General features: G+C 40.0%; 4 protein-coding genes across 4 annotated transcripts in view; 2 read left to right on the forward strand and 2 right to left on the reverse strand.

The window, feature by feature from the left end:
- The window catches only part of igf2r (insulin-like growth factor 2 receptor), a 51,617-nt gene extending 42,790 nt beyond the window's left edge, over positions 1-8,827 (reverse strand). Inside the window, exons 1-3 of the mRNA XM_008281617.1 lie at positions 8,598-8,827; positions 6,795-6,934; positions 1,028-1,146 (exon numbers count right to left, since the gene is read on the reverse strand). Of these exons, the coding sequence (XP_008279839.1) occupies positions 1,028-1,146; positions 6,795-6,934; positions 8,598-8,731 (393 nt within the window). The 5' untranslated portion in view covers positions 8,732-8,827. The remainder of the gene's footprint in view (positions 1-1,027; positions 1,147-6,794; positions 6,935-8,597) is intronic.
- Positions 8,828-10,903: 2,076 nt separating this feature from the next.
- LOC103357191 (high choriolytic enzyme 1-like) lies at positions 10,904-13,946 on the forward strand. Its single transcript, XM_008281628.1, has 8 exons — positions 10,904-10,946; positions 11,028-11,078; positions 11,291-11,337; positions 11,536-11,605; positions 11,692-11,806; positions 13,360-13,532; positions 13,625-13,706; positions 13,811-13,946. The coding sequence occupies exons 1-8, from the start codon at positions 10,904-10,906 to the stop codon at positions 13,944-13,946; spliced, it is 717 nt and encodes a 238-aa protein (XP_008279850.1).
- Positions 13,947-17,691: 3,745 nt separating this feature from the next.
- ttll2 (tubulin tyrosine ligase-like family, member 2) lies at positions 17,692-22,337 on the forward strand. The gene is made up of 3 exons (XM_008281629.1): positions 17,692-17,913; positions 18,846-20,203; positions 21,990-22,337. The coding sequence occupies exons 1-3, from the start codon at positions 17,692-17,694 to the stop codon at positions 22,333-22,335; spliced, it is 1,926 nt and encodes a 641-aa protein (XP_008279851.1). The 3' UTR covers positions 22,336-22,337.
- On the reverse strand, positions 22,290-25,708 carry LOC103357193 (centromere protein J). The gene is made up of 4 exons (XM_008281630.1): positions 25,616-25,708; positions 25,348-25,432; positions 23,695-23,815; positions 22,290-22,995 (listed from the first exon to the last, which is right to left on the reverse strand). The coding sequence occupies exons 1-4, from the start codon at positions 25,706-25,708 to the stop codon at positions 22,806-22,808; spliced, it is 489 nt and encodes a 162-aa protein (XP_008279852.1). The 3' UTR covers positions 22,290-22,805.
- Between the last annotated feature and the right edge of the window lie 553 nt (positions 25,709-26,261).

A 26,261-nucleotide genomic window follows, 5' to 3' on the forward strand; every position in this document is an offset into this window, starting at 1 on the left:
TCAGGGACGGTAAAGCTTTCCCTACTCTACTCTAGAGGCTCTACTCATCTCTCTATTTTGAGCCACCTCATCTCTTCTGTCCTCCATCCTGCTGCCTTTGACCCAGAAATTGATCTTAGTACACCGTTTTGAAGGATGTCTCAATTCCTAAAATGCATCTCGAGAAGAAAGAAGGCTGGATGCAGGAGCTATGAACGCGGACGGTTAGGTGTATCCTGTAAGTCTTTTCGGCAGCCGTGATAAAAGGTATAAAAGAGGATTGACACTCAGCTTGAATATACAAACCCCATCAGAAGCAGGATCAACAAATGTGTCCATACATAATACATAACTCAATCATAATATACATGCAATAGGCAAACACCTCTTTATTTGTGTTGTTCTCTCTTCTGTGTCACTTCTTATATAATTTGTATGCGTTGATTATTATGTACATAGCTTATATACCAAGCAGGTGGAATGTGGAATCTCTGATTGGTTGTTTCAGATTTTCCACTGGACACTCCCAGTTCTATTGGTGGTGTACCAGTATTGTTTTTGTGTGTGTGTGTGTGTTTTTGTTTTGTTTTTTTGTTTTATGTTTATGACCTCATGTGAGTGGACAGTTCCTGGCACTGTCTTTTGTGTTCACACCAACCATTAACTCCATGTCCCAACTCTCGCTGTGCTGAGCATGTTAGCAGCTACTGAAAGACACAACTAAAATCTGAAGACGTTGTTATCTAATCAAGCACGGTCGTTAACAGAGCAGCAGTTTATGCTTTTTCAGCCTATAAATATATAACACACAGTGTGTTAGGCTGCAGGCTATGTCAAAACACAATTAAGTGCACTGTAGTACTGTGGCTGAGTGAATCCACTGGCAGAGGACTAGAGCTCCTGCTGCACAGCACAGACCCAATGTTAGCTAACACACAGATACACAACACCAATCAATCATTTCAATATATTCCCATAAACCCTGCTCTTGTAGGAACATGAATCATATGTCTAAAAATACTTAAGTGTTGTTGCTTGTGAGTCTTACCATGGTTTTCCCACACTGGAAGCTGATGCTGGTCTGAATGCTGTTGTTGCTTTCAGGACATTTTCTTGTGCTGTTGTAATCCAGCACGGTACCAGACAGCCTCTGCAGGGACATGTCACCTGTACATTTGACATAGAAAAACACAGTCAATTACAGACTACCGACATGGCTGCACACCGTTTCCAAGACCTTGAGCTACGAAGAACTTCCCTCATTGTAAAGGTTGCCAATAACAACAAGAAATCCTTAACACTGAATTATATTCAGATCATTACACCCACAAAAAGGCAGAAATATCGACAGGTGACAAAATCCCCCATAAATAAAATGAACAACAATGCATTCATTAGAATTATAGCGGTAGTAGTAACTATGCTTCCCTTGTCTTTACACCTTTCATTTTCAACACGCCTCTTTCATTTGTTGTGTGCTTTATGGATGGAATTGTATGTGGAGCCACTTAACACTGATATGCTGCTAACATGAAAAGTTTATCTAATAAAATCGAAGAAAAAAAAAAAAAAAGAAAGGATAAGTATAAATTTATGAAAAAGATCTGGAAGTTAGACCAATAAACATTTCAGGCTGACCACTTGACAAAATAATACGTTAACCCACAAACCACATGAGACCCAGTGGGTCAATGTAAAGTCTGTATCTCACTGACAAACACCACACATCCTCTGTGCCGTACTATTTTGATCACAATGTCAGTACAGAGCCTCCATTAATCATCTCAGTGCACACAAACAAGAAACCAACAACAGTGGGAAAATGTGCACGTAAAGCCTCTGACTGAATTTAAAAACTGGCAGGCGGTTAAATAAACTCACAACAGGTCAGCCGGATGACACGCTATGAAAATACCTGATGTCTGTAAATGTATCACCACGTGTGACAGTCTGAAGCTCGCTCTGTTGCATCAACAAACAAGAGAAACAAATTGGATCAAATGCTGTCCTCAGTGACGATTTACAATCCCCTTTGTAATGAGCTGTGTATCTGTGTATAATTGCCAGCCTCATTTTATTCCTTGTGTTTTTATTTTAGTTTATTTTTGTGGCATTTAAAATGCTCTAAAAAAAGGACATATTACTTTTATGATTTCTTTCACCTGAAGTTGGACTTAATGAAACTTCCATTAGATTGGATGTGCGTTTACATGCTCTCTGAACCTTGTGATATGACAGACTGCTATCACAAGAGGGCTGTAAAGGAATGTAATTGAATAACAGCGTGACCTACTAACACCAAAAACTACAGTACACAGGGCTGTCAGTGTGTCAGAACTATTCTGATACAACACCACTCAAGTCCCTGCCTGTTGCACTGTCTCAAGTTCTGTAATATTCATTTACAGTTTCCATTTGTTATATTTTGTCAGTATTATGACACTACAGTGAGCAGTGGATTATACAACATACATGGATTAACGCACGTTATTCTGGGAGTTTTCATTGCATAAAGCTACAACGTACAGTTGTTTAACAGCTGATTGACAGAAAACCGATATGATCTCTGTAACCTTTTCTGGTACTAGCTCAAAAGTGAAGACTTGTTGCTTGTCTTTATCATTTCTATTTGTAAGCCAAATGTGAAACAAGTATAGATGAGGGGTCGGCCAACCTGGATTTCTTTGGGTGGATAACAGTTATTCAAAATCAAAGAAACTGATGACGATGTTTTTTTGAACTGATGTGCATTTGCTGTAGCTAAACATGTGTACCACAGCACTTGTTAAGTAAGTCAACCATTTTTATGATGACATATTGTACAGTACTGCTAAAGGTGAAGTGCTTTGTTGATTAAAGGTGGAGTCTGTGATCCTAGAGACAGATTAATATTGTCTAGGTACATTTAGATGCCTGTTCAAATGCAAAGAATATGTTGGAATAATGTTGGATTAGTAGATGATGAGCAAACATTTAGTGAGTGAATAATTATTAAAGTAAATTAACAAGCAAAAAATAGTTAATCCACAGCTTTGCTTTGCTTTGTGTGATAGCAAATCTTTTGGATTATGTTTTTGAGCTGTGAGACAAAAAAAGGTAACTTTAAGACCTCAAATGTAATTTTTTGATGGCCACTTTTCACTACTGCGTGCAGTTAGTTTTAAAAAAGTAAACAGTGAATCTAAAAAGCAATGAGAGTCAAACATGACACAAAATAACATAGTTTTAACCTTGATTTCAATTTTTAAAGTGTGGAAACAAACATAAAAGAAGCACAATAGATGTGAATGTCAAAGCGTATCAATGAACCACATGTGGCTTCTGAGCAGAGCTGAGCGGACAGCATGAATAATGCCTCGAGCAGCAGTACAGAGAGAGGCAAGAGCGTGAGATTTGGGCCTATTTGTGTTAGTGAGCATTTATGCCTGATGATGTGTTCCTGGGTCATGTGATAAGTCAGCCAGTGTGATTAAACTCTGACTCATCTAACTGCATCGTGTTCATCATCTCTTGCTTTTTTCACTTTCCCAGTTATATTTTCCTCATTAATAATAAATGCATTTTAATAAGGACATATTAATAACAATAAGATGGAAAAACAACAGCTCCCCAACAACATGAGCCTTCAGTCTGTAGGCTTTCTATAAGCAACACAGCACTTTGTCACAGTCAGGAATCTGAGTCAGATGACACGCTCTGGCTGAGAGTTACCAAACACCAATTTGTTACCGGGGGAAGGTCGCAACCTCAGACTGCAGGACAAGTTGTTGTTGTGAGACTCTGAAATAACGTCGTCTGGCAGCCAGAAAGGTCACGGGCAAAATCAAAGATAGTGATGTAACGGAAGTTGAGAAACAGCCTCAAGTAACAACAGTAGGCTTCTTTTTTTCCCCAAAAAATCAAGAGACAGTAGCTAATAGCATGTGACATTTGGTCTGACCGTAACACAACTTTCAGGCCGACAAGTGCTGGTTTTGACCGCTGTGAAAATGCAGTCATGTGTGAAACCACATGGAAAAAGTTATCAGTGACAGAATGCATGAGGAGGCATTTAATAAGGAATAAGTGGCACAAATACGAACAGACTACTTTTGACATTTTACATTTCTGCGCATGTCTTAATTCATTATAGTCTTCACTAATAAAACAAGAAAATGTAACATAAAAGTGTCTGTTAATGAATGATAATTGAGGCAGCACATCGGTCCCCTGGGCTAAGCAAACCTCTGATTAGAGGTTTGTAAAACAGTGGGGCGTTTCCCAGCAGGGGGGCCCACTGCTTGTGGTTGCTTTCAACCCCAAGGAGGAAAAATGTGGAGCAGAACCAAAGCTGAACGAATCTGATTGATGTGGCAACGGTAAACACAAAAGACAGCATTCACACTAATAGTACAAGTTAGCGAGACTTATCAGACGCAAAATGACATAAGAGATCTGACAACGTAGAAACAAGTGATACTCGCCAAGAACGCAGAACAGTAAAACAGGAGGACAAGATATCAAGGCTGTCATATATCAGTTAAGACTTGGGTCTGTTAGATTTAGATACAAATCTTTGGCATTTGTGTCAAACCTCTGACAGCTTACAAATACACAAGAGAAGCAACAAGCAATTATTTTTTATTATCAATTAATCTGCTGCTGATTTTCATTAACTGTTTAGTGAAAAACAGTGCCATGCAAAACGTTCTTTTTGAACAACAAACCATCCAGAACCCAAATGCATTGTACGTTATATCATACAACGCAAAGACAGAACAGCAAATTTGAAAGGCTGAAAACACCAAATGTTAGATTTTTTTTAAAAACACCTTACACATAATAACTTATGTAAGGAATGCTCACGTTCCTCAGCTTGACTTTTAGGTAAACAACATGAAATAAAATTATTTTATAGCTGGCTGCACCTCACAATTATTTTGATTATCAGTTTTTATGCTCACATATTTTTGACTAATCATCCGGTCACAAGTTCTGAGAGGCCAAGGTGACATCTGCAAATGTATTGTGCAATAAATAGTCCACAATCCAAAAGCTATTTAATTCAAAATTATATCAAGCACAGACAATCAATGACTGACATTTAGAGAAACAAAAGCAGCAAATATTTAGCAACTAAAGGAAGTGGAACTATTACTCATCAAATATGCTGCTGATTAACGTTCTGGTTTTTTTTGGCTATGTGATTCAGCGTTCGTTTGATTTGTCAAATGCTGCTAAATTTCCTTTGGTTTACAGGGCATGAGATGCAACATTATTTCTCATATAATAACACTGAAGAGTCACAGGTTTAGCTGAATTACAGTGAGAAGATATGAGTTTACTAGTACTGAGGTATTCAGCGGGGGACAATAAAAATAGAGGCTGAGACACAACAGGCTTTTCAGGACAGAGATGTGGATGTTGCTGACACACAGCAGCAGCAGGAGCAGCAGCAGATTCAGCCTCATCAGCACAGAGATCACATCTCTAATGAGGTTCTGAAAGACTGATCCATGCAGCATCAGTTCAATTAGCATCCAAACCCTCAGCTGTCTGCAGGAGGACTGAGTTTTGTGTATTTTGATGCAGCTTTTCACTAAAATAGCAGTAATTATGACACTTCTCATTCTCAGACATACTGTACGTGTATATACTAAAGGGCTCATGGGCTTTGTGGTGATATATGCAGTTAACAATGCAACAAACCTACGGTGGGCAACATCTTAAAAAAGTATTGAAAACATATTTCACCTGAAAATCTTCACACATGCGTTTATTTTTCTGCTAACATACATGTGTGTGTTTTTGTCAAGACTACGGACAACTGTCGAAAAGCTCCATCAGTTTTAGCTACACAGCCACTGATTACCAAACTAAACCACCACACAAAGCATTTCTTTAAAGCTGCTGAAAAAAAATATCCATTGGGCCAGACTAAAACATACTCCAGCTTAAAACAAAGACAATGTAATGCCTCACAGCTGTGCCACTAATGAGCTGTGACATTCTCTGTTGTGTGATTGTCATAGGACATATGTGACACCACTGTCTCACGTTCACCTCGCCACACATAAGACATGAACCACGGAATTAGATTTTAACAAAGCAGGACAACAGGTCAACGTGTTAGATTTTGGTCTGCACCTCTATGAAACACACTCTGCCCTAGTGAAGCAAAATCATACTTCCTGCCGGATACAGAACTACAATAGGTATTATTCTATGACACAGAGCTTGTCTGCTGGTGTGGGCAAAGGTAGCAACATGACATTTTATGCTTCAATCTACAACTTTACAGAAAAGCTGCAGGAGAAAGCTAAAAATGAGGATCAAAGTACAGCAAAGACGGCACACCTGTGGGAATCTGAAGTGTAAGAACCCTTGGAAAGGGTGCTGCACGCCAGCTTGCAGAGTAAAACAGTAAGGTAAGGTCTGTCTTTGATTAGAAACAGGGCTACAGCAAATGCCAAAAAAACAAAAACAGGAACCAAACCTTGCACTTAGGTCTAAAGTAGCCTCTTGTTAAGACTCTTGCATAAAGACTGACTACCAGACAAGCTGGAAAAAGGAATACCTATTCCCTATAGCTCTCACATAATCCACTGTCATAGGCAGCTGAAAAGAATCACAGGCCTCATATGTAACATCTGTTAACAGTGACAGCCAGTCGTTCTTATTTCTCTCCAAAAATAATCAGCTTTTTATGGTCCATTTGATAGCATCTTTCTTATCTGAACACAGAAAACTCACCAATAAACAGCTAGGCTGCCACCACACATGGCTGACGAGACGTGTGTGATACAAGATTGTGTCCTAGTGTACACTGTACTCACCGACGGACTGTATGGTGTGGCTGGTGAGGTTTAGAGCGCACACGGCGGCTTCGGACCCACAGTCGGTTGATGGTGAAGACTCACAGAGCTTCAGGGTGTATTTTACTCTGTTATCTTGGTCTATAGCCTCCCATTTGTAACTGCAAGACAAGGAGCAAAAGAAATAAAGTGAATAACAACGGGAAAATCCACTTCACATTATGCCTTAGTCCTGCAGTTTGTGGTCAATCTCAGAGCAGAGACTTTTACATTGTGCATGCTGGCCATATTCACATAAAACTTCATAATGGTAAAGACAAGCAGAGTTAAAACAGTTTAATACACTGGCAGCAAGTTTTCACTAGTTATAAGTGATTTTACATGTAAAAATGTCAAACATTTTATTATTTTTTGCTTCTTAAACATGAATGCTTACTGGTTTTCCTTTTAATAAGTGTGAGGTTTGGACTGTGGGTTGGACAAAGGTGTCCCTTTGAGTAACTGTGACGGGAATATGTCACATTTTTCTGCACATTTTCTGAATTTCCTAATTAGGAAAATTAGCACTAGATTAATCCATAATGAAAAAAACAATTAGTTGCAGAAAATGTACTAAAAATGAACTCAATCTCAACCAACTACAACAATGAAAATGCAGTTTACACAATGATGAACAATTAATAATAATTTCATGATGGGTTGTATATTTAGTGTGAAGCCACAGTGGCTGTTTTTCTGTGTTATGTATTTGGAATTTTGGTTCTTTAACTACAACTTCATGATTAAACTTTCACTTTCGTTTCTTTTTTCTACATTTTCACTTGTACTGATGTATTGTTCAGTGTCGTGATGGTACTTTCGCTCTTGTAAAGGCTCTGAATACTGCATGTGAAACTGTAAACCACATCACAGTCAAGATGTTTTTCATTGAACTTCCCTATACAAGAAGCGTCATTACACTTGGATTAAAGTTAGTTGTTAACTCCGTCCCTTTGTAAACAGCCTCCTTTAAAGGTTACTTAAGTGAATATGGCCACAACAAGGAAATAACATGTAGCCAGTCTGAACTTACAGGTTGAGCTTCTTGGTTATCATCGCTGCCTGATTGCTGAGTCAATATTTGAACAGCAGTGCCAGAGCTCCAGTAAAGGACGACAACGCTGTATTTAGACAATACTAAGTGAACTTAACCTCAAAAATTCGTATTGTTATTGAGTCTCGAAAGGCTGATACAGGTACACACTGCCATACCGCCGACCTTTTCAGAAGCTCGTCATTTGACGTTGCTAACATTTAGCGTTAGCCGTTAACGTACATGACAGTTCTGGCACCGTTAGCAGTTAGCTCGGCTACACTTTTAGCCTGATAAAAACAAACCGTCAACTCCTTTGGCGAGACATAATAAGGAGCTTCAGGGTTCAAACAATTCATTCATCCGCTAGCTAGTTGAAACTTACCAAGAAGCACATTTTTCAAACCAGACAACTACTTTTTATGCATATGTTAGCTAAACAACAACTCGGCTAGCTTACACCTTTGAGAGCGATAGAATTGGACAGCAGCGAGAATCTAAAAGTTGATATTGTGACTAAAACAAAGAGCTGGCTGATTGTCTGGGAGCTGATTTTAGCAGGAGCTGAAAGCCAAAGGTCGTGAGATAGCAGGAGAGCATGACTGGAAAAACAACATCCATTGACATATTTCTGAATCGAGTTAGAGTTAGTTTGACAATTTCTTTATACGAGAGGATGAAACGTTGTGGCCTTTAACGGTTTTCTGATGTGTTCGTAGCTGCAGTGTCGGTGCCGGAGGTGTGTTAGTTACCTGCAGAGGTCCTGGTACCGCAGGCTGCTGTCCCCCTCCGCTTCGGACTGGACCAGCAAACATGCCAGACACGCCACGAACCAAAACGCCAGCTTCAGAGGCGCCGAGCCTGTAGATTTATCCCGAAAGAACATGTTTACTGTGTTGAATAACGTCTGTGGAGCCTCACTGAGACGACATGATACAGCAGAGTGGCTCTGCTCCGGACCAAATCAGTAGGAAGTGACTGCACCACATGACAGGACATCACATGACTCCCATTATAGGGACTGAGGAGGCGTTCAAGGGCTGTGGGAAAACCCGGACAGTTTTTTATTTTTTTTATTTTTTCAACCTTTATGTAAACAGAGAGTACACTGAGGTATGGAGGCAGTGTCAGGGAGGGAATGAGGAAATAACAGATGTCGGCACTCAAATACGTAACATGGGTGAAAACGATAAAAATATCAAAAGGCAAAGTGACTAAAATAACTGAAACATTAATTAGTGCTGTATATTCCATGGTACATGAATGCAGCATTTCTCATGTCACATAGCCAGGCTCTTTGAACTGAAGAAAACTTAGCCCTGAAATAAACCTGACAGAGCAACCCTCCTCTAATCCTGCCACCTGCACTGCTGACCTTTGGTAACCTTTACCATCCACAGCATTATACATACATTTATTAGCAGAGACTAGTTAAAGGCAGGCATCATCAGGGGGGAATGCCGTAGCAGGGCCTGAAAGTTACAGCTCAGGGAAAAAAAATTAACATTCTGAATTAAATTGGGGTTCTTTAATTGCTCAGGTGTCATGGTGTGACACCTAGTGGTCAAGCTGGAGCATTACAAAGACTCTCATTTGCATTTCACTGAGAGAAAACACAAGGTGCTCTTCATTACTGGCAGCTGTCTAATCAGTGTAGAAATTTTAGGTTATATTCACAACTGATGTACATTTATGAAGAAATTTGAACTTAATGTCTCACCAAACACTTGTCTTTACATGCAATAATTTACAGAATTTATCCTGAAAATCTCCTAAAGAGTGCTGAGGGTTGTTGAAAAAATATTTCTTGGGCCTTTGATTGGTGGTGACAGTTGATCAGGACAGAAAACAGTGGGGTGACATGCATCAAATGATCCAATGGGAATTCAGGAATTTTGCAATAGTCAACGTTTTACACTTGATCACCAAGTTATTATTTTTATTTTTTCACGTTTCTAAACTGTAATTCCCCTCCAGCAATTTACTGGTATTTGTCTATTTTGCTAAATTACAGATACTAACCAGTAAATCACAGAACAAATATTCCATTTACACGGTATCCCTAAAAAACAGGCCAAAACTGTAAATAACACCCACGTCCAAAATCTGTATTTTTACAAATGAATTCCTTGTTTTACAATGTTTAACTGTAATATTAGATTAGATTATAACTACATCAGCAAATACAATCAGCAAAACAATCACCACTTTATAGATATTTGTTATTATTTTAAAGAAGAAGCATATATAATATATATTTTTTAAATGTAGTCATTTGTTCTTTATTAATGTGTGACCATAAAATCACAACTATTTGCTTTCATTTGAACAGTTTCAGCAGTATCTGAATCTTACAGTATTCCACTTTTTTGTTGTTGTTGTTGTTCTGTTTTTTAAGTATTTTTCTGGCAGCAAGGGTACCAAGGCTTTATTTATTCATTTATTTATTTATTTAAACTTTTTTTCAAGAGTAAAACAGTCAAATTTGGGCTACAAACTGATGCTTCCTAAAAATGTAATAAACCTGCACCCAACATATAAATTCATCAACATGTGGAATCATGGAGGAAAACATGTTTGGCAATTCCGATGAATGGATAACATCCCATACAAGACCTCAGCATCCACAGCACAGCTCCTCTCTGCCCTCTAATGTTCACGCTGAGCTGGACGGTCATCATCACTGGAAGTGATCACACCTGTTCAGAAGCCTGATAGGAAACTGGGCTCTCAGACTCCTGTCACATCCATCAGAGGCTTTACAGCGTCTCTCTTTTATTAAAACGATGCCACCCTGCATTATGTGGCTTCTGGTCTTCATCTGCACGTCAACAGGTACAGAACAAAGCATTCAAGCTACAGACAGTCTGCTAAATAATGACGATTGTTCACTCTTTCCTTTCATGCAGTGGGTGGTGCCCCTCTCAGTCCAACCCAGCTTGCTGCGACTCTTGTCACAGGTTAGTGCTCATTTACGTTTTTTATATCTGCTGCAACATAATGAACATTTTTTTGAGGACTTCCTTTAATTTGCGTAGGCAACGTTACTGTTCCTTCTATGGCTGATGTGCTGCAGCCAGTCTCTACAGAGGCTTTGAAAGGTAAAACTGCTTTGGGTTTCCTAAAATAAAATCTCCCATACATGAAATGACATGGTTATTAGATTTGTTTCTCTCTACCAGCTGGTGCCACTTCTTTAAATGACACCCAGAATGCAACCAGCCCTGCTCCAGGTCAGTGTTTACTGGTTTTTAAGACTTTCTGAGGTTTTTTGTTTGATTAAACACGTAGACTTTCACAGGTACACCAGCTTCAGTGCTTGATCCACCTGAGACAGACAGTGCAGAAACCTTAGAAGGTAAAATTAAAGAATTTTATTAATTCAAGAAAATAATTCTTTTCATAAATACAAGGTGAAGTGACTGCTTTTAATTCTTTGTCATAGAGCTTCAAGGAGATCTGACGATCCAAGAGGGAGACATTTTGCTTCCAGTACGATACAGAACTTTATTTCTCTGCTCCTCTGGAAGAAAGATGCAGTTTCAGGAAAACATAAATATCTTCAACATAATACATAGTTTATAATTAAAGTGATTTGTGACCGAGAAATGTCATGAATGTTGAAACACCTACAGAGTTGTTGTATGTCAAACAGGTGTATTAATCCTAAATGTTCTGTGAAACCTACAGGAGGACAGGAACGCTGTGAAGACCCTGTGGTCGGACGCCACCGTCCATTACGTCATCAGTAATGAACTGGGTGGGTTGCTGTGACTCAAACCAGGCTGCAAGTCTGACCACTACAGTGTAGACGACAAAACAACGTCTCTGTTTGCACTTGAACAGCTCATCGAGAGTCAGACATCTACGCCGCTTTCAAGATGATAACAGATGCCACGTGTATCCGCTTCCAGAAACACACCAACCAGCTGAACTACCTGATAATACGGGATGGCAACGGGTGAGAGATGTCCCTTATCTCTGTGGCATCTGTCCACGAAGAATGTTTTGGGTTTTATTTGCAAAATAATCAAGTAGTTTTCAAAATGTAGTTTAAATCCACAAGCAGCAGCAAATGATTAGATTTTCTACTAAAACTAACTTCAGTAATGTGAGATAAAATAATCTGACAAAGACAATTCAAATAAAATTAGAAAGTTTAGAAAGAGATGAGCGTCCCTGGGTTTGATGCTCCACTGCTGCAGTCTGATAGATACATTACTTAGCAGGCCTACTGACACAGGGGACGTAGCCCAGAATTATAGACAGAGGCATAAAATCAACCAAAATGAAATGGAAAATGATCTCAACAAGAAATAGAATCCTCTAAAGCAGTGGTTCCCAAACTGGGGTTCAGGACCCCTGTGGGGGTCCCAAGATAATTTCAGGGGGTCACCAGATCATTGTAAAAATAATTAAAGCCTACATTTCTCAAATAAATTTGTATTAAGGCTGTCAAAATTCAGGGTGTATAGTTTGTCCCACTCCTTTTTTTGGACTTGTTAATATTCTGATTTGATGATGGAATATTATTATTCTTTTTTGCTCTTTTTCAAATTATTTTCTTTTGCTTTTATATTTTTTTCCCTTTCATTTGAAAATTAACATGTGAATGTAAAGAGATTCATCTGTGGAATTAACACATTAATTTTTAACACATTTTAATTTGGCATGAACAATAAAGTTATTACTCATGCCAAATTAAAAATTCAAATTGGGGGGGGTCACGAACACAAATTTATTTTATCTTGGGGGTCATGGCTCAGAAAGTTTGAGAACCACTGCTCAAAAGAAATGCTTTTTTTTTTTTTTTGTTGCAGTCCTCCAAAAAAGCAAACAAAAACCAAACACTAAATTACCAAATCAATCAATCAATCAATCAACCAATCCCCAGATACATAAAGTGATGTAAAATTTACCACAAACAAAGACAAGTTAATAATACAAGACACAAAGGGATACAAGACCGAAATGGGAAACTAAATGACCAAGACTAAATGCAAACAATCACCAAGAGACGTAAAATATGAAAGGAAATTAACAAAACGGGGATTAGAAGTAACCACAAAAAGACGAAAATTACCACAAAGAAAGATGGAATTAATGAGACAGAATGACAACAGTGACCAAAGTGATGGGGGGACACACAACATACACAAAAGATGGAGGTACCACAACAAGTCACATGTGTGGCTTTCAGACTGGGTGTCTAGCTCCTATGTGGCATCACATATCTGTGCCCAGGGCTCCACTGTCTCATGGTCCATCCATACCCATGGTAATATATGCAAACACGGAGGATTAAAGATCTGATGACGTTGGAAGTATATTCAGGAGTTTATGAAAAGAGCCTTACATGTAGTCAAAGAATAAAATCAATTTTGAAAAAGCACCTCAATAAGAAACAGGTGTAGTACATTGTTTTGGCTGTTGTTATAAGTCTTCTGTCTGATACTTTATATTATTAAATCCTTGATATGACTGAATGTTCGCCTCACTGTCTTTGCTGTCTAGCTGTGCATCGTACGTCGGCTGCCAAGGAGGAGCCCAGTCGGTGTTTTACGGCTCGAAATGCAGGGTGGGGAACCTTTGTCATGAGATCATCCACGCTCTGGGACTGCATCATGAACACACCCGTACAGACCGCGATCGATATGTCACCGTGAACTGGGAGAGCATCCAGCCAAGTAAACGAGATTTTGATCAAAATGAACTATGACTGTGTCCAAAGTGCTCGCACAAGACACATTATTCATTTGGTATGCTTTCTAATTCAAAGAGAGAAAGAAGAACTTCAAGGTGAAACACGGAGACACTCTAAACCTGCCGTATGATCTCGGCTCCATAATGCACTATGGGCAGTAAGTTCCACATTTATTCAGATTAGATTATAGCTTTATACTTTAGGGAATAATACGCAACACTGAGCCAGTGATCAGCTTGATTTCCTTCGTTGCTGTTGCAGGTATTTTTTCAGCAAAGATGGACGTCCGACTGTGTTGTCCAAACAGAGCGGAGTGAAGATGGGTCAGAGAAGCCACCTCAGCCAGCTGGACGTACAGAGACTGAACAAACTCTACCACTGTGGTAAAAACCTCTGAACTACTGCTTGTCACCTGCATCCATCACTTGACTCTGTTTTGATATTCGTAGCAGTCAAATAATAAAATAGAAACATTCAAAACCCCATAAATATGCACCAACAGGCAGCGTGGTGTGAGCTCTAGCAGTCCCAAAGCTTTCCAGCAACACTAACGGAACATTTCTTCTTTCAGATGAGCGGACGAAATGGAAAAACACGATCGGTTAGCTGGCATTTGTTAGTGAGATTTAATAAAAAGACAAAAAAATCTTTGAGTTTGTTCTGTCTTTCTTTTCCCACTGAGACAGGACATGATGTGTGGGACATTCTGGTTGGAAGCTTACTTGGATCTCAGGTATTGGATAAAGCAGATTGGATTTTGGAGCATCTTGCTGCATAAATTCACATGAACACAATCCTCCAGAAACACATCAAACTCCTTCACACCTTAAAACTGAGGTAGGCTGTATTTTTTGGCATCACTGCTTTCAGCATATGCGACACCTCCTCTTTCCATTTTCAGCCTTTAGAAAATCTAACGTGAGGCAGGAGATCTTGGTGAATTTAATATCTTCGTCACCCAGAGCAGGTTGTTCGAGATGAACTTCACCTCGAGCAGGGGGCAGCAGGAGGGGACGGAGTTAAAAGCTGGAAGGATATACGACAAACATACAGTCTATGGTCAAGATGGAGAGTTTCAGCAGCTTTTGGTCTGTACAGGAACTTACACAAACACACCACTTCATAAAAAATATACACAGATGAATATATGAGCTTGTCTTCAGTCTCCAAAAATTTTTATTATGCCGCCGCCGCCCCTTTCTGTCATCTCTGTTTATGGTTTACTTTTCATTTTACATGAATTCACATGTAAATTGACATCAGATCATTTTGCTGCTGCACATAAATCAGGTGACCAAACATGTCAATTTGAAAACACTGATAGTCAAAAACAATAGAATGAATGAATGCAGGACAGCCCCTTTATTATTGATCCATCAGTGGAATTACTTTAACTTTACTTTAAAATCAGACCAATACAATTCACATCCCCATAAATCAGCTAAACGGATAAATTTCTATAAAACGTACATATTGTTGGGTTCGTATCGAAACGGATCAGCTGTCAGATCAGGTGAGAGCCAGACATTTCCCATCATCCTTTGAGGTCATGCAGTCGCTGGAAAGCAACTGTGGCATCAGGCTCCAAAAACCAGATCTCACGTTTCAGATCTTCACGACTTCACATCAGGAACAAGTTGGACAGAAATCTAACGAGCATGCAATGTGCAGTGGATGCCAGTGTCGGAATATGTGCAGGTCTAGCCCATCTTGAATTAGTCTAGTATCAGGGACAAGTCCAAGGTGGAAGTGGGATGTGGTGGTTTAGCTTTAGCAAACTGATAACAAATACTTGATATGAGAAAAATGACAACTTTGATTAATGCTCAGCTAGAGAGAACTACTTTTTCTTGTGAAGAGAAATACGTAGCAGAAGTACTTACCCTACAGGTATCCATATGGAGTACATGATAAACTGGTATATTTGCATATTAAAGTCCCTCTCTGGTTGTTGATTAAACCCCCAAGAACTCAGCAGTCACTTTTACCCCTACACAGTCAGATACAAAACTGTTGTACTTTCATGACGCCTAGAATGTTCAGTTTTCTGGTGTTAATTCCTGGAAACACCTCTCAACATAAAGTAGTCATTCAAAGATAAACATATGATCCAATTTTCGAAATTTCAGACAAAGTTAGCAACATTTTAAACTTCATAAAGGTCATGGCAGGGCTGTTAGGTTGCAATAGTCAGCGCGGACATAACTAAGAAAGTGGCCACTGAGTGTATGTTAAGCTTAGTAGGTAATATCCATCCATCCATCCATTATCTATACACCGCTTAATCCTCACTAGGGTCATGGGGGGCTGGAGTCTATCTCAGCTGACTTAGGATGAAGGCAGGGGACACCCTGGACAGGTCACCAGTCTATCACAGGGCTACACTTAGAGACAGACAACCAAGCACACTCACATTCACACCTACAGATAATTTAGAATCACCAATTAACCTCAACTTGTTTTTGGACTGTGTGGGAGGAAGCTGGAGAACCCGGAGAGAAGCCACGCTACACGGGGAGAACATGCAAACTCCTCGCAGAAAGATCCTGGTGTCCTCACTGGGACGTGAACCAGCGACCTTCTAGCTGCGAGGCAATGATGCTAACCAACTGCTTCACCTAGTGTAATATTCAACACTAAAATATACAGACATTTTTGAACCTTGGGCATATTCCACCACACATTTACTGCTGTGCATCTCTTGTCAGTGCATTAACCCCTATGACAACAGCAGGCTACAACAATAATGCAGAGCTAACAATATACAATAGATGGCTCCTGTGCACAAACCTGTCTGACAGTATTTTCCTGTTAGTGTCGACTTCGGTCAGTAGGAGGAGCTGATACAACAGACGGCCTCTAAACACTGATGCAGCAGGAAAGACTCTCATCACCATTTGCCCTTCACTCACCTCACACTGAGAAGACTTGAGGTTAGAGTGCATTCAACTCAAAGGTAAGAGCATTGTTTGTATATTAACATTTAATTAAGAATTTGGGAGTTTCAGGCTCACATATTCCTCCTTTTCAGTGTGAATACAACTCTAATATTACATTTTAAGCATCTTATCATTCATTTTAGTACATTATTTCTTGCATTTCTTTATTTTAGTGCAAACTTTCGTGAGGAAATACCTGCATTTGTGACTACTACTAAAGTTTGTGTGCATTTATTAATCTTTGTTAGTCTGACACGTAACACTTCTTTCAGCTGTGAATGCTTTAAATGTGATTAGGTATCCATTAACGAAGCTGAGGCTTGAGTCTGATCCTTCTTTCTAGACAAAGTGTCAGGTTTGTTAGGGCTTCTAAGATTTACCGTGTAAATGCTTCGGCTGACACACAAACAAGGTGAGACGAGCCAGGGGATAAACTGGTAAAGTGTGTACATATAAAAGCAGAATGCAGCTCAACACTACTGCTTGTGGAACCATCCGGAGTGAAGTGGATATCTTGAGAGGAGGTGGATGGATTTAACTCTACCTGACCCAGAGAATGCTCGTATGTTAACATGTTTAATACTTACAGCCTCAATGATCAACGTTCTTGTGTTTTATTTTCTTTTTTTTCCAATTCTACGTGAAATTTGTTAGCCATAAATCTGATAGTTTGACACTTGTTAACATCACAATATAAATCTAAAGTATTTAGGAATTAATATAACCAGTGTGTCACTATTAACCCCTTAAGTCCTGGGCTAGTTTTGGAAACATCCTCAGACTAAGCTACACAACTACAAGGCTAACATAAAACATGTTTATGGACACTTGGGACAACTGACTCTCTGTCCCCATCACCAGGCCAGTATGAGATCTGAAAAACTCCACGCTTCAGCATTCTTATAACAATGAGTCACTATCACTGATGTTACTGAACCTGTTCTCGATATTCTTAACTGCAGCTCTACAAACATGAAGCAGAACAATGCTGCACTTATTGTAGTTCCGGCACGACAAAGTGGCCCCTTCAGCGAAAGCGTCGTGTTCGATAATCCTCTTAAAATGGCGGCAAGGTGTGTTTTAACGACAGAGGCGGCCTGGCCCCTACATAAATAAACACATAATTAAAAGCAGCATGCTCTGGTATCATTAATCCACATTTCTCATCTCTGTATCTTCTGTGTCTGTAGTTTATGATGCTGCATGGCTGCATCCCTGGTGTTCAGACTGCATGACAGAGGCCCAGAGCTGGTGAGGGAGGTGCTTCTGGAGCGAGGATGGGAGGAATACGATGAAGGAGAGCGCGAGGAGGAAGATTGGAACCTCTACTGGCGGGGCTCTGCATTTCGCACCTCAGAATATCACAACCTACTGCCATGGCAACGCCTAAACCACCACCCCAAAACTATTGGCATCACACGGAAGGTGATGGTCTGGCATGTTGCCTTCAAGTAATACAGAGTTTTTGCACTAGAATCATCCATATGTCTGTACTTTCGACGACAATTCGCCTGCAATCAAGTGCATCAGTTTGACCCCTGACCTCTGAAACACGATCTCACCACAAAGCTCAGTTCGTCCACATTTATTTCTGAATCAGATGTTTTTTTACATTTGCTCTAGCAACTGTGTACCAAGGAAAACACCTGCAGCAACACTCCTTGTCTGTGATATAGGAGCTGACAGCAAATTCTCTGGTGTAACAAGAACGTGTGAACTCGGCAGCAAAACCACACGACACCCTCCCCAGGTGTTAATAACGTTGCCTTGACAACAATGTCAGCAATAGGGAAAAAAGCGACATTAAAACCACATTAGACTGGAGAAAGAAATGCTGTGAATAATCTGCAGCAACATGGTATTCAACATTGCAGAATCTGGTGGAAGCTGCCAGTAGCTTTGATGATTTATCATCATTTAAAGTCGAACAATCTTTCCTGTTTGCTTTGATAAACGGTTTCATTTTGGTGATTTTTTGGAAAGCTGAAACCTGCTGGTGGGTTTTGGGGTTCAGAGGGCTAGGAAGCAGTCTGTAATTGGGTAATTGTCTGGCAGGTGTAAATGCTCTGAGAGTGTACTGGAAGTTTTCTGGCTCACCTTGTGATCAGATCTCAGCGAGGTGTAAATGCAATCCTCACAGCACAACAAAACCTACCCGTCCCGTTAAGCCACCACGCATTTCCACCTATTCCAGCCTCGCCAGATTTACGTATTGAGATCTGATCACAGTGTGACAAGATAAAGAGCATGCAGATCACAGGCTACTAGCAGGTCACCAAATATATTGCTCAAAATGACTAGAAAGAGAGTTCAGTTAAAGAACTCAGACACTAAAAGATTATGTTATTCTCTGGAAGGACTGCCTGGCACGCAACCTGAGGAGAATGAAAGCAGCATTGGGTTCATCTCTCTATGACTTCAGTCCCACCGTCTTCATCCTCCCCAACGACTACACCCGCTTCCTGGCCGAGTACAACAAACTGCGTCTGGTGAGAGGACCGTACTGGATATGTAAACCCGTGGATCTCTCCAGAGGCAGAGGGATCTTCATCTTCGAGGACATTAGGGACTTGGCCTACGACTGCTCTGTCATCGTGCAGAGGTACATTAGCAACCCTTTGCTGATCTCGGGTTACAAGTTTGATCTGAGGATCTACGTGTGCGTCAAGAGCTTTCATCCACTGACTGTTTACATTCACCAAGAAGGCCTGGTGCGTTTCTCCACTGAGAAATACAACCTGTCGTCTCTGCACAACTTGTACGCTCACCTCACCAACACCAGCATCAATAAGTTTGGGCCGTTCTACAGAACCGACAAGGGGAAGGTGGGGCAGGGATGCAAGTGGACCATGAGCAAGTTCAGACACTTTCTCCACAGCCTAGACATCAACGAGCTTCTTTTGTGGCAGAGGATCAGCAACATCGTCACTCTGACCCTCCTCACCATCGCTCCGTCCGTCCCCTCGTGTCCGAACTGTGTGGAGCTGTTTGGATTTGATATCCTCATTGATGCCAAGTTTAAACCCTGGCTGCTAGAAGTCAACTACAGCCCTGCGCTGACTCTGGACTGCCAAGCGGACATTACAGTGAAGAAAGGGCTAATCGGTGATCTGATCGATTTGATGAACTACACGGCAATTGACGGCTTAAGAGAGAGAGCTTATCAGAAACATCGGTACAAGCAACCTTGTTTCAACACTAACCACGCCTCACATATTTCTATACCTGTGATTTCCCAGTTAAAAGAGCCCAAACTTCAGAGGAAGAGGAGAGGTAGCAAAGCCCAACAAACTCAGACACTTCCTCTGCTAAAACCTCTTCGCCAGTCGGAAAAGACGAACAAAAGACAGTCTAGACGACATGCCGACTACCAAAGGCACCTTCCCCCTGTTGAGTTGGACAACATATACGCAGTCCGGGGTAGAGTGATTAACACTCCAAAGACCCACACCGACCAGACCCTGAACCTGATACTCGGCCCACATTCAAGGACAAACGTGTCAGCGGTAAACAGGCAGACGCGTCCAGCTCTTGCATCGAACCTGACACACAACAGGAGTCTTCACGTGTCTGAGGTTACAAACCATGACAACACTGAAACAGAAGCTGAGATCTCAGGAGAAGCAGACGCTTCCTCTTCGATACCTGACACCCAGCAGAGGAGGCTGGGACTCAGACGCTCTGCTGTGGCCTGGAAGCTCCCAAACATTTACAGGTACTTACACAACGGGCTTCAGCAAGTCACACACACAAAAAAAAAAGGATAATATTTGCACAAAATTTACAGACCTATATTTACAGACAGGCTTGAATTGATCATCATGTCTGTGATTATCAGTGGACTGAAATATTCACTGAGCGCATTCTTAAAGCGAGCCTCTGCAACTTAAGCTGAACAGCAACCTGATGTGTCCAAGTAATTACGGGATAATTGTAATTGCTAAAATGGAGTGGGACAGTAACACAAGCCGAAGAAGGTTTTGAGCTGATTTAGTGAAGTAAATTACTGACTTCACTCACTTTAGCCACACTGTAAAAACAACAAAACAAAACAAAAACAACAACCAGAAGTGAAAATTTGGCAAAATTCTGCAAAAAATATGTTGAAAGAAAGAAAGACAGAAAGAAAGACAGAAAAACTGTGAAAGTAACTGCAAGTGTCTGTAAAATAATATTTTTAGCTGATTTAATTACAGTAAAATATTGTAATTTCACAATCACACAGTAAGAGAAGGCAATGCTGTGTGTAATAATTAGATGTGGACATTATGCACAGTTCTAGCTGTTTTGTTTTATAGTCAACACAAGTTTTTAAAAAACACACAAATATAGATTAAGACTTTTCTAAACATTTTCTTTATACAGTGTATAACAAAGTAGTCAAACTGATTAATTTGTCTTTGCTAGACATTTTAACAAATACCTGAACAGTTACATTATAATCCGATGTAGGGCATAGCGGATCTAACTGCGTTAGTTCTCCAGCACAACTCAGCTGATCAGCAGCAGTCTGAGATAGTATGAGATAAAGTCCAGTATTTCACAGTGGAGACTAGTAACAAAACACGTTACAGATTGCATTAGCTGGCTGCAATTATGCATTGAATCTCCTTCCAGATCAACAGGATCTGGTTTTGTGATTCAAGATAAATGCAAAGGCTCTTTAACTGAGTTTACTACGGCCATAAATAACAACGGGAAACAAAATGTACGTGACTTGAAAAAACTAGAAAAGAGCAACACAGAAATACAAACATCAACTTTGCTCATATTAGTCAACATATGCTACTGGTCATACTCGACCAAGTTATTTTGTAGTGCTAAAACACCTCAGTGTATTGAATCAAGCTTTTCCCACAGTTCTTTTCCCACTTCAATGACTGTGCTTAGTTCATAAATTGTTACATCAGTCAAAAGACGCATCAAATATAACACAGAAATGATGAGACTGTTATGAGTTACATATATGCACACAAACAAAAGATGGACAGAGTGACTATGACCTCAACTATTGGTTTGTGGACTATCGTTCTGAAGCCTCAAGTTTAGTCATCGCCATCGAGCTCTTCTGAAACAAACATGAACATCATGCTGTATTTAAAGAGGTTTGAAACTAATGATTGTGACCATAAACCTATTAGACAAGTGGTGACGGAGGTAACTAGTCACATGAGAAGTTCTATACAATCACACACAACCAGAAGACTCGCCTCCTGTTGGGTGTCAGAAACAATGCAGTTTTATGGCACTTCTGTGTTGTCTTCACTTTTCAGACCAGGAGGCTGTGGTCTGTTATTGTTTTATTGTATTTAGTTAAAAAAAAAGAAAAAAAAAGTATTATCATCAATTCTTTTGTACAGTGCAGGTGCATAATGTCATTATAATATAAAACCTTTAGTTTCTTGTGATGTGCATGTTGATAACGAAGCTTTTCTGCATTTTTAAAACTACATTTTATGGCTTGAAATTCATCAAACTGATTGACTGTGATTGGTTCACAGTGGGAGTCAAAGGCCAGTAAGGATCCCTGTGGAAGAAAACACAGCGCTGAATGGACAACACATTCCTCCGCTCAGGGTCGGTGACTTCATACGGACATTCCCATTCAACAGAGCCACTCTGAAAGCCTCACAACATAAACTAGACGTCACAGCAATCATACAGGAGCTTCACAAACTGACTGGACAGCTGGCTTTAGGCCGTTTGGACAAGACAAAGAGGAGGAGAGAGGAAGAGGTGAAGAAGAACACGGAGGGTGAAGATGACTTTGATTCACTGTTGTGGGGGCCAAAAGATCCTCCACTGCTCATAGAACTCATAGAAAATAGACAAAAAATCAAGGAATAGACAAAATTTGAGAAAAAACAAATTAAATGTTCACAGTTTGATTGTTAAAGCAAATATATGTGTAGACTTGAGGTGTTTTAGTCAAGCGAAACTTCTTTATCTTGGAGATTAGGTGTTGAGCTCTGACATGTTTGTCTTTCTAAGGTAACACATCATTTTCATACTTGGAGGATTTTTCCACAGTAAAGCAGTCATACTGAATCACTGTTCTGCACTATTAATCATAAGTTGTTTTTGTATAGATAAGGTGAGCGCTACTTCCAAAAAACCAAGTAAATTCCCGTAATTGAAGACAACCATTTTCCTGGGAGGAGTGAGGAGGATAAGCGTTTACTGTCAAAGTGACGCCTGTCTGATCTGATCATCCACGATTACGTTTGCAGGCTTGCTGATTTACATGCTACATGCCTACATCCAGTCGAACACACAGCGCTTTCTGTCCCACTCATACTACGTGTGAACACGCACATTCATTCAGGTTGTGAGACAGTGACTCCTTTCATTTTTCTGACGTGCACTCGGCCCGATGCATACTTGGTTTCCTGTTGCCCGCTGGGGTAGATGGTCTTAACTGTCCCGTCAGGATACTCTCTCCTCTTAGACTGGGAGGTGTGGACTTCTCTCTGGCCATTGGGGAAATCAACCATCTTCTCACCTGACCTGGAGGACACAACATATGTAGAAATAAATCACTTATTACCATGCAGTTGTCAATACTAGATTAAAATGTGGATAAAGAATAATGGTAATGTTCCTTTTGCTGAGTTGTCCCCTCCAGTGGCTCATTAACTGTGAGACTATGAACTGACCACATACTTTCCATTATTTTAAAAATGGTTGTCCTCATAAATCTGCTCAAAAATATCTTTAAAAACTCCATAGTATCAAAATAACCATAAAATATTACAAACTTCAGCATCCCTTAATGGTACCAGTTTGCCAAAATGTTAAATGAATTAATAGAAAAGCAATTTCACAAAAATGCGACTGGCTTTAGGGACAGTATTGGCTGGTCTTTCTTTAATTAGGTCCAGTGGTGTTAACACAAGATCATCCAGGCATATTAGCCTTTAACTAAGCACTAAAAATGTACATTTAATAAACTGTCATACAATGTATACAAATTAAAGCTACTTGAGTCAATATAGAATATCAACTTTCACCCGTATGCTGAGGTTTTAATATTAAAATTAAATTACGTCAGTCTGTTCTCCTATTGGTGACCACATGCTGCACTGACAATGTTTATTTATTCATAAGGATACCTGTTAGCAGCCACCCTAATGACTGCTTGTCTTCCTGGATTCCACTGGCATTCTGACTGTACAGCCTGAAATACTGTAATGACTTCAGTCTTACGGCGAAAGGTAAACGACGGTGCCATCAGGGAAGATTGTCTCCTCGCTGCCGTCAGGCTCCAAATACTTGATGGTCTGGTCTGGAAATAAGATCTCTCTCTTCCCCCCAGGGTGTCGCTTCTCTGTTACATATTATGAAAGAAACACTACACTGTGAGCTGTCGTCCTTCAAGTATGTACAAATTTTCCATTTTCTGTTACAGATTACCAACATCCAACAGCAACAAATTAGGTGTAAATGTATAGGTTCCTTTGTTAGTATGTCACCAGATGACTGGATCGACAGTCGTGACTCGATAATCCGACACTAAATGTAAAACCTTCTTTTATGTCGGATAGCAAGGCTGTCGGATTGTCAAGACGGAGGTCGAGATACAAGGAGGGCTTGATGCTGGAAGGGTCATTTGTTGTTAATATTTATTGTTTATATGTTATAATAACTAGTGTATTGTTAGAGCACGACGCATCGCTGGATTTCACACCTAACTGACCGGTGTGCTGGTGTACGGGCCCCTCAGTTGACATCAAAGGTAAGTCCGTTCAGACAGACAGCAGGCTGAAGTGCCCCAAATCGGATTATTTTTTCTCCTATGCGACCTGTATCTGGTCTTTTAATGACAGTCTGAACAACAGAGATCCAATAAATGATGAATATCCGAATATTCGGTCAGAGGGACCACTTCCACCCCGGTGGAGCGCTCTGATGGGGTGGAAGCGGCCAGAACGCACAGGTAGTACTTGGCTGCTGATGCCAGTTTAGCTAACATGGTTCTGTTTCCACCATCGGTGGCGGCAGCGTAGGAGTGGCAGATAAGCTCCACCGTTACCATCCATGTTTACTTCTGTAAAGACTGAGGACACGCTCGCTGTGTGTGACGTCGTGTCCTCTTCTGCACATGCGGGACACTTTTGGATCATATGAAGTTCACACAGCAGATCACATACAAGTCGTATTTAATTGGAAATGTGAACGAACTCGCAAAAAAAATCGTATTTCACAAAAAAAAATCTGAATTAAGCATTAAGTCTGAACAGAGCCAATCTGTGGGATTGTTCAGTCAGATAATACACTGTTATCTTTATTTGTGACATAAAATGTCATGTCGGAGTCAGAATCCAAGGCTGTCGGTGTGTTAAGGCTATTAAGGTTATTATAAGGTTTATAAGGTTTTCGGACTGTTAAGGGTCAGATTATTGAGTCACGACTGTAGTTTGTTTGAATATTCAACTCAGGTATGAATTAAGATATGTGTAAATTTCAGAACTTATTCGTGCCAAATGTTCTAAATAATTCTGGGAAAAGAATTATTTAATTTTAATAAACAAAAAAATATTGGTTGAAATCTACAATAATGATTGTTGAATGATTGCCAGTTGATGATGAGGGGGCTGGACTATGCACATTTTTACTCAATAACTATAACCTGTTTTTAAACACTGGATGAAACTCTTAGTGGCTTGTAAAGCTGGGAGGACATCTGGTTGTGGAAGGATCTTGAGAAATGGTACCAGTAAGCAACTTTCTATTTTCTTAGCTTTTATATTGCACCTCCAAGGTTATAAAACATATGACAATATATATTATGTAAAATTCAAACGCTGAAAGTCCTCTCATAGAAATACATTTGTCCATTCAGATGCTTGTGTCCCTTACCAATCTGCTTGTTGGCGAAGTGAAGCACCTCCAGACCACTTGGGTAAGTGGTTTGTGTCGTCTTTGAGCCAGCATAGTGATAAACCTGTAACATACATGCACATGACCTTAGTGACTGAAAGGAAAAATAACAATTATATTGTCACAGCTTGACAAGTTTTGTCAGGTCAATGCCAACAACAAAAACAAAATAGGATTTAAGGATTGTTAAAGTTCTGCTGTCAATGGTTTCTGTTAAAAAAGCAACAACGGCAGAGACAGCGCTCACCACTTTCCCATCTTCCAAAATGTGTTTGATGTCCCCATTGAGGAACGTGACCGTTTTTGTCTTCTGGTCTGCAGAAATTACTTTTTTTGTCATGTTAGTCTCCGTCCCCACATGACACCTATCAGATGGAAGTGACTGCAAAAAGAAATCATGGTCAGTACAACACATATGGCACAACATTACATTGACAGCATGATGCAAAGTTTTCTAGATCGAGATATGGCTTAATTTCTACAAGCAACATTAGCAGGTAACCCTGCATTTTGATTTGAAGAGTTTTTGATTAAGTTTATTGCACATGTGCAGTTGAAATCAGAAGTTTATATACACTGTATAAAAAGACACATAACCTTTTTTTTTCTCTCTCACTATCTGACATTAAATGTGAATAAACTCTTTCTGTTTCAGGTCAGCTAGGATTATCAAAATTATTTCTATTTGCTTAATGCCAGAATAATGAGAGAATAAGACAGAAGTTTACATACATTTTGTTAGTATTTGGTAGCATTGCCTTTAAACTGTATGACTTGGGTCAAATGTTTTGGGTTTCCTTCCACAAGCTTCTCACAATAGTTTACTCGAATTCTGGCTCATTCCTCCTGACAGAACTGGTGGAACAGAGTCAGGTTTGTTGGCCGCCTTGCTC

The sequence above is a fragment of the Stegastes partitus genome, unplaced genomic scaffold (genome assembly GCF_000690725.1).
Source record: "Stegastes partitus isolate 25-593 unplaced genomic scaffold, Stegastes_partitus-1.0.2 Scaffold239, whole genome shotgun sequence".
Classification (NCBI taxonomy): Eukaryota; Metazoa; Chordata; class Actinopteri; family Pomacentridae; genus Stegastes; species Stegastes partitus.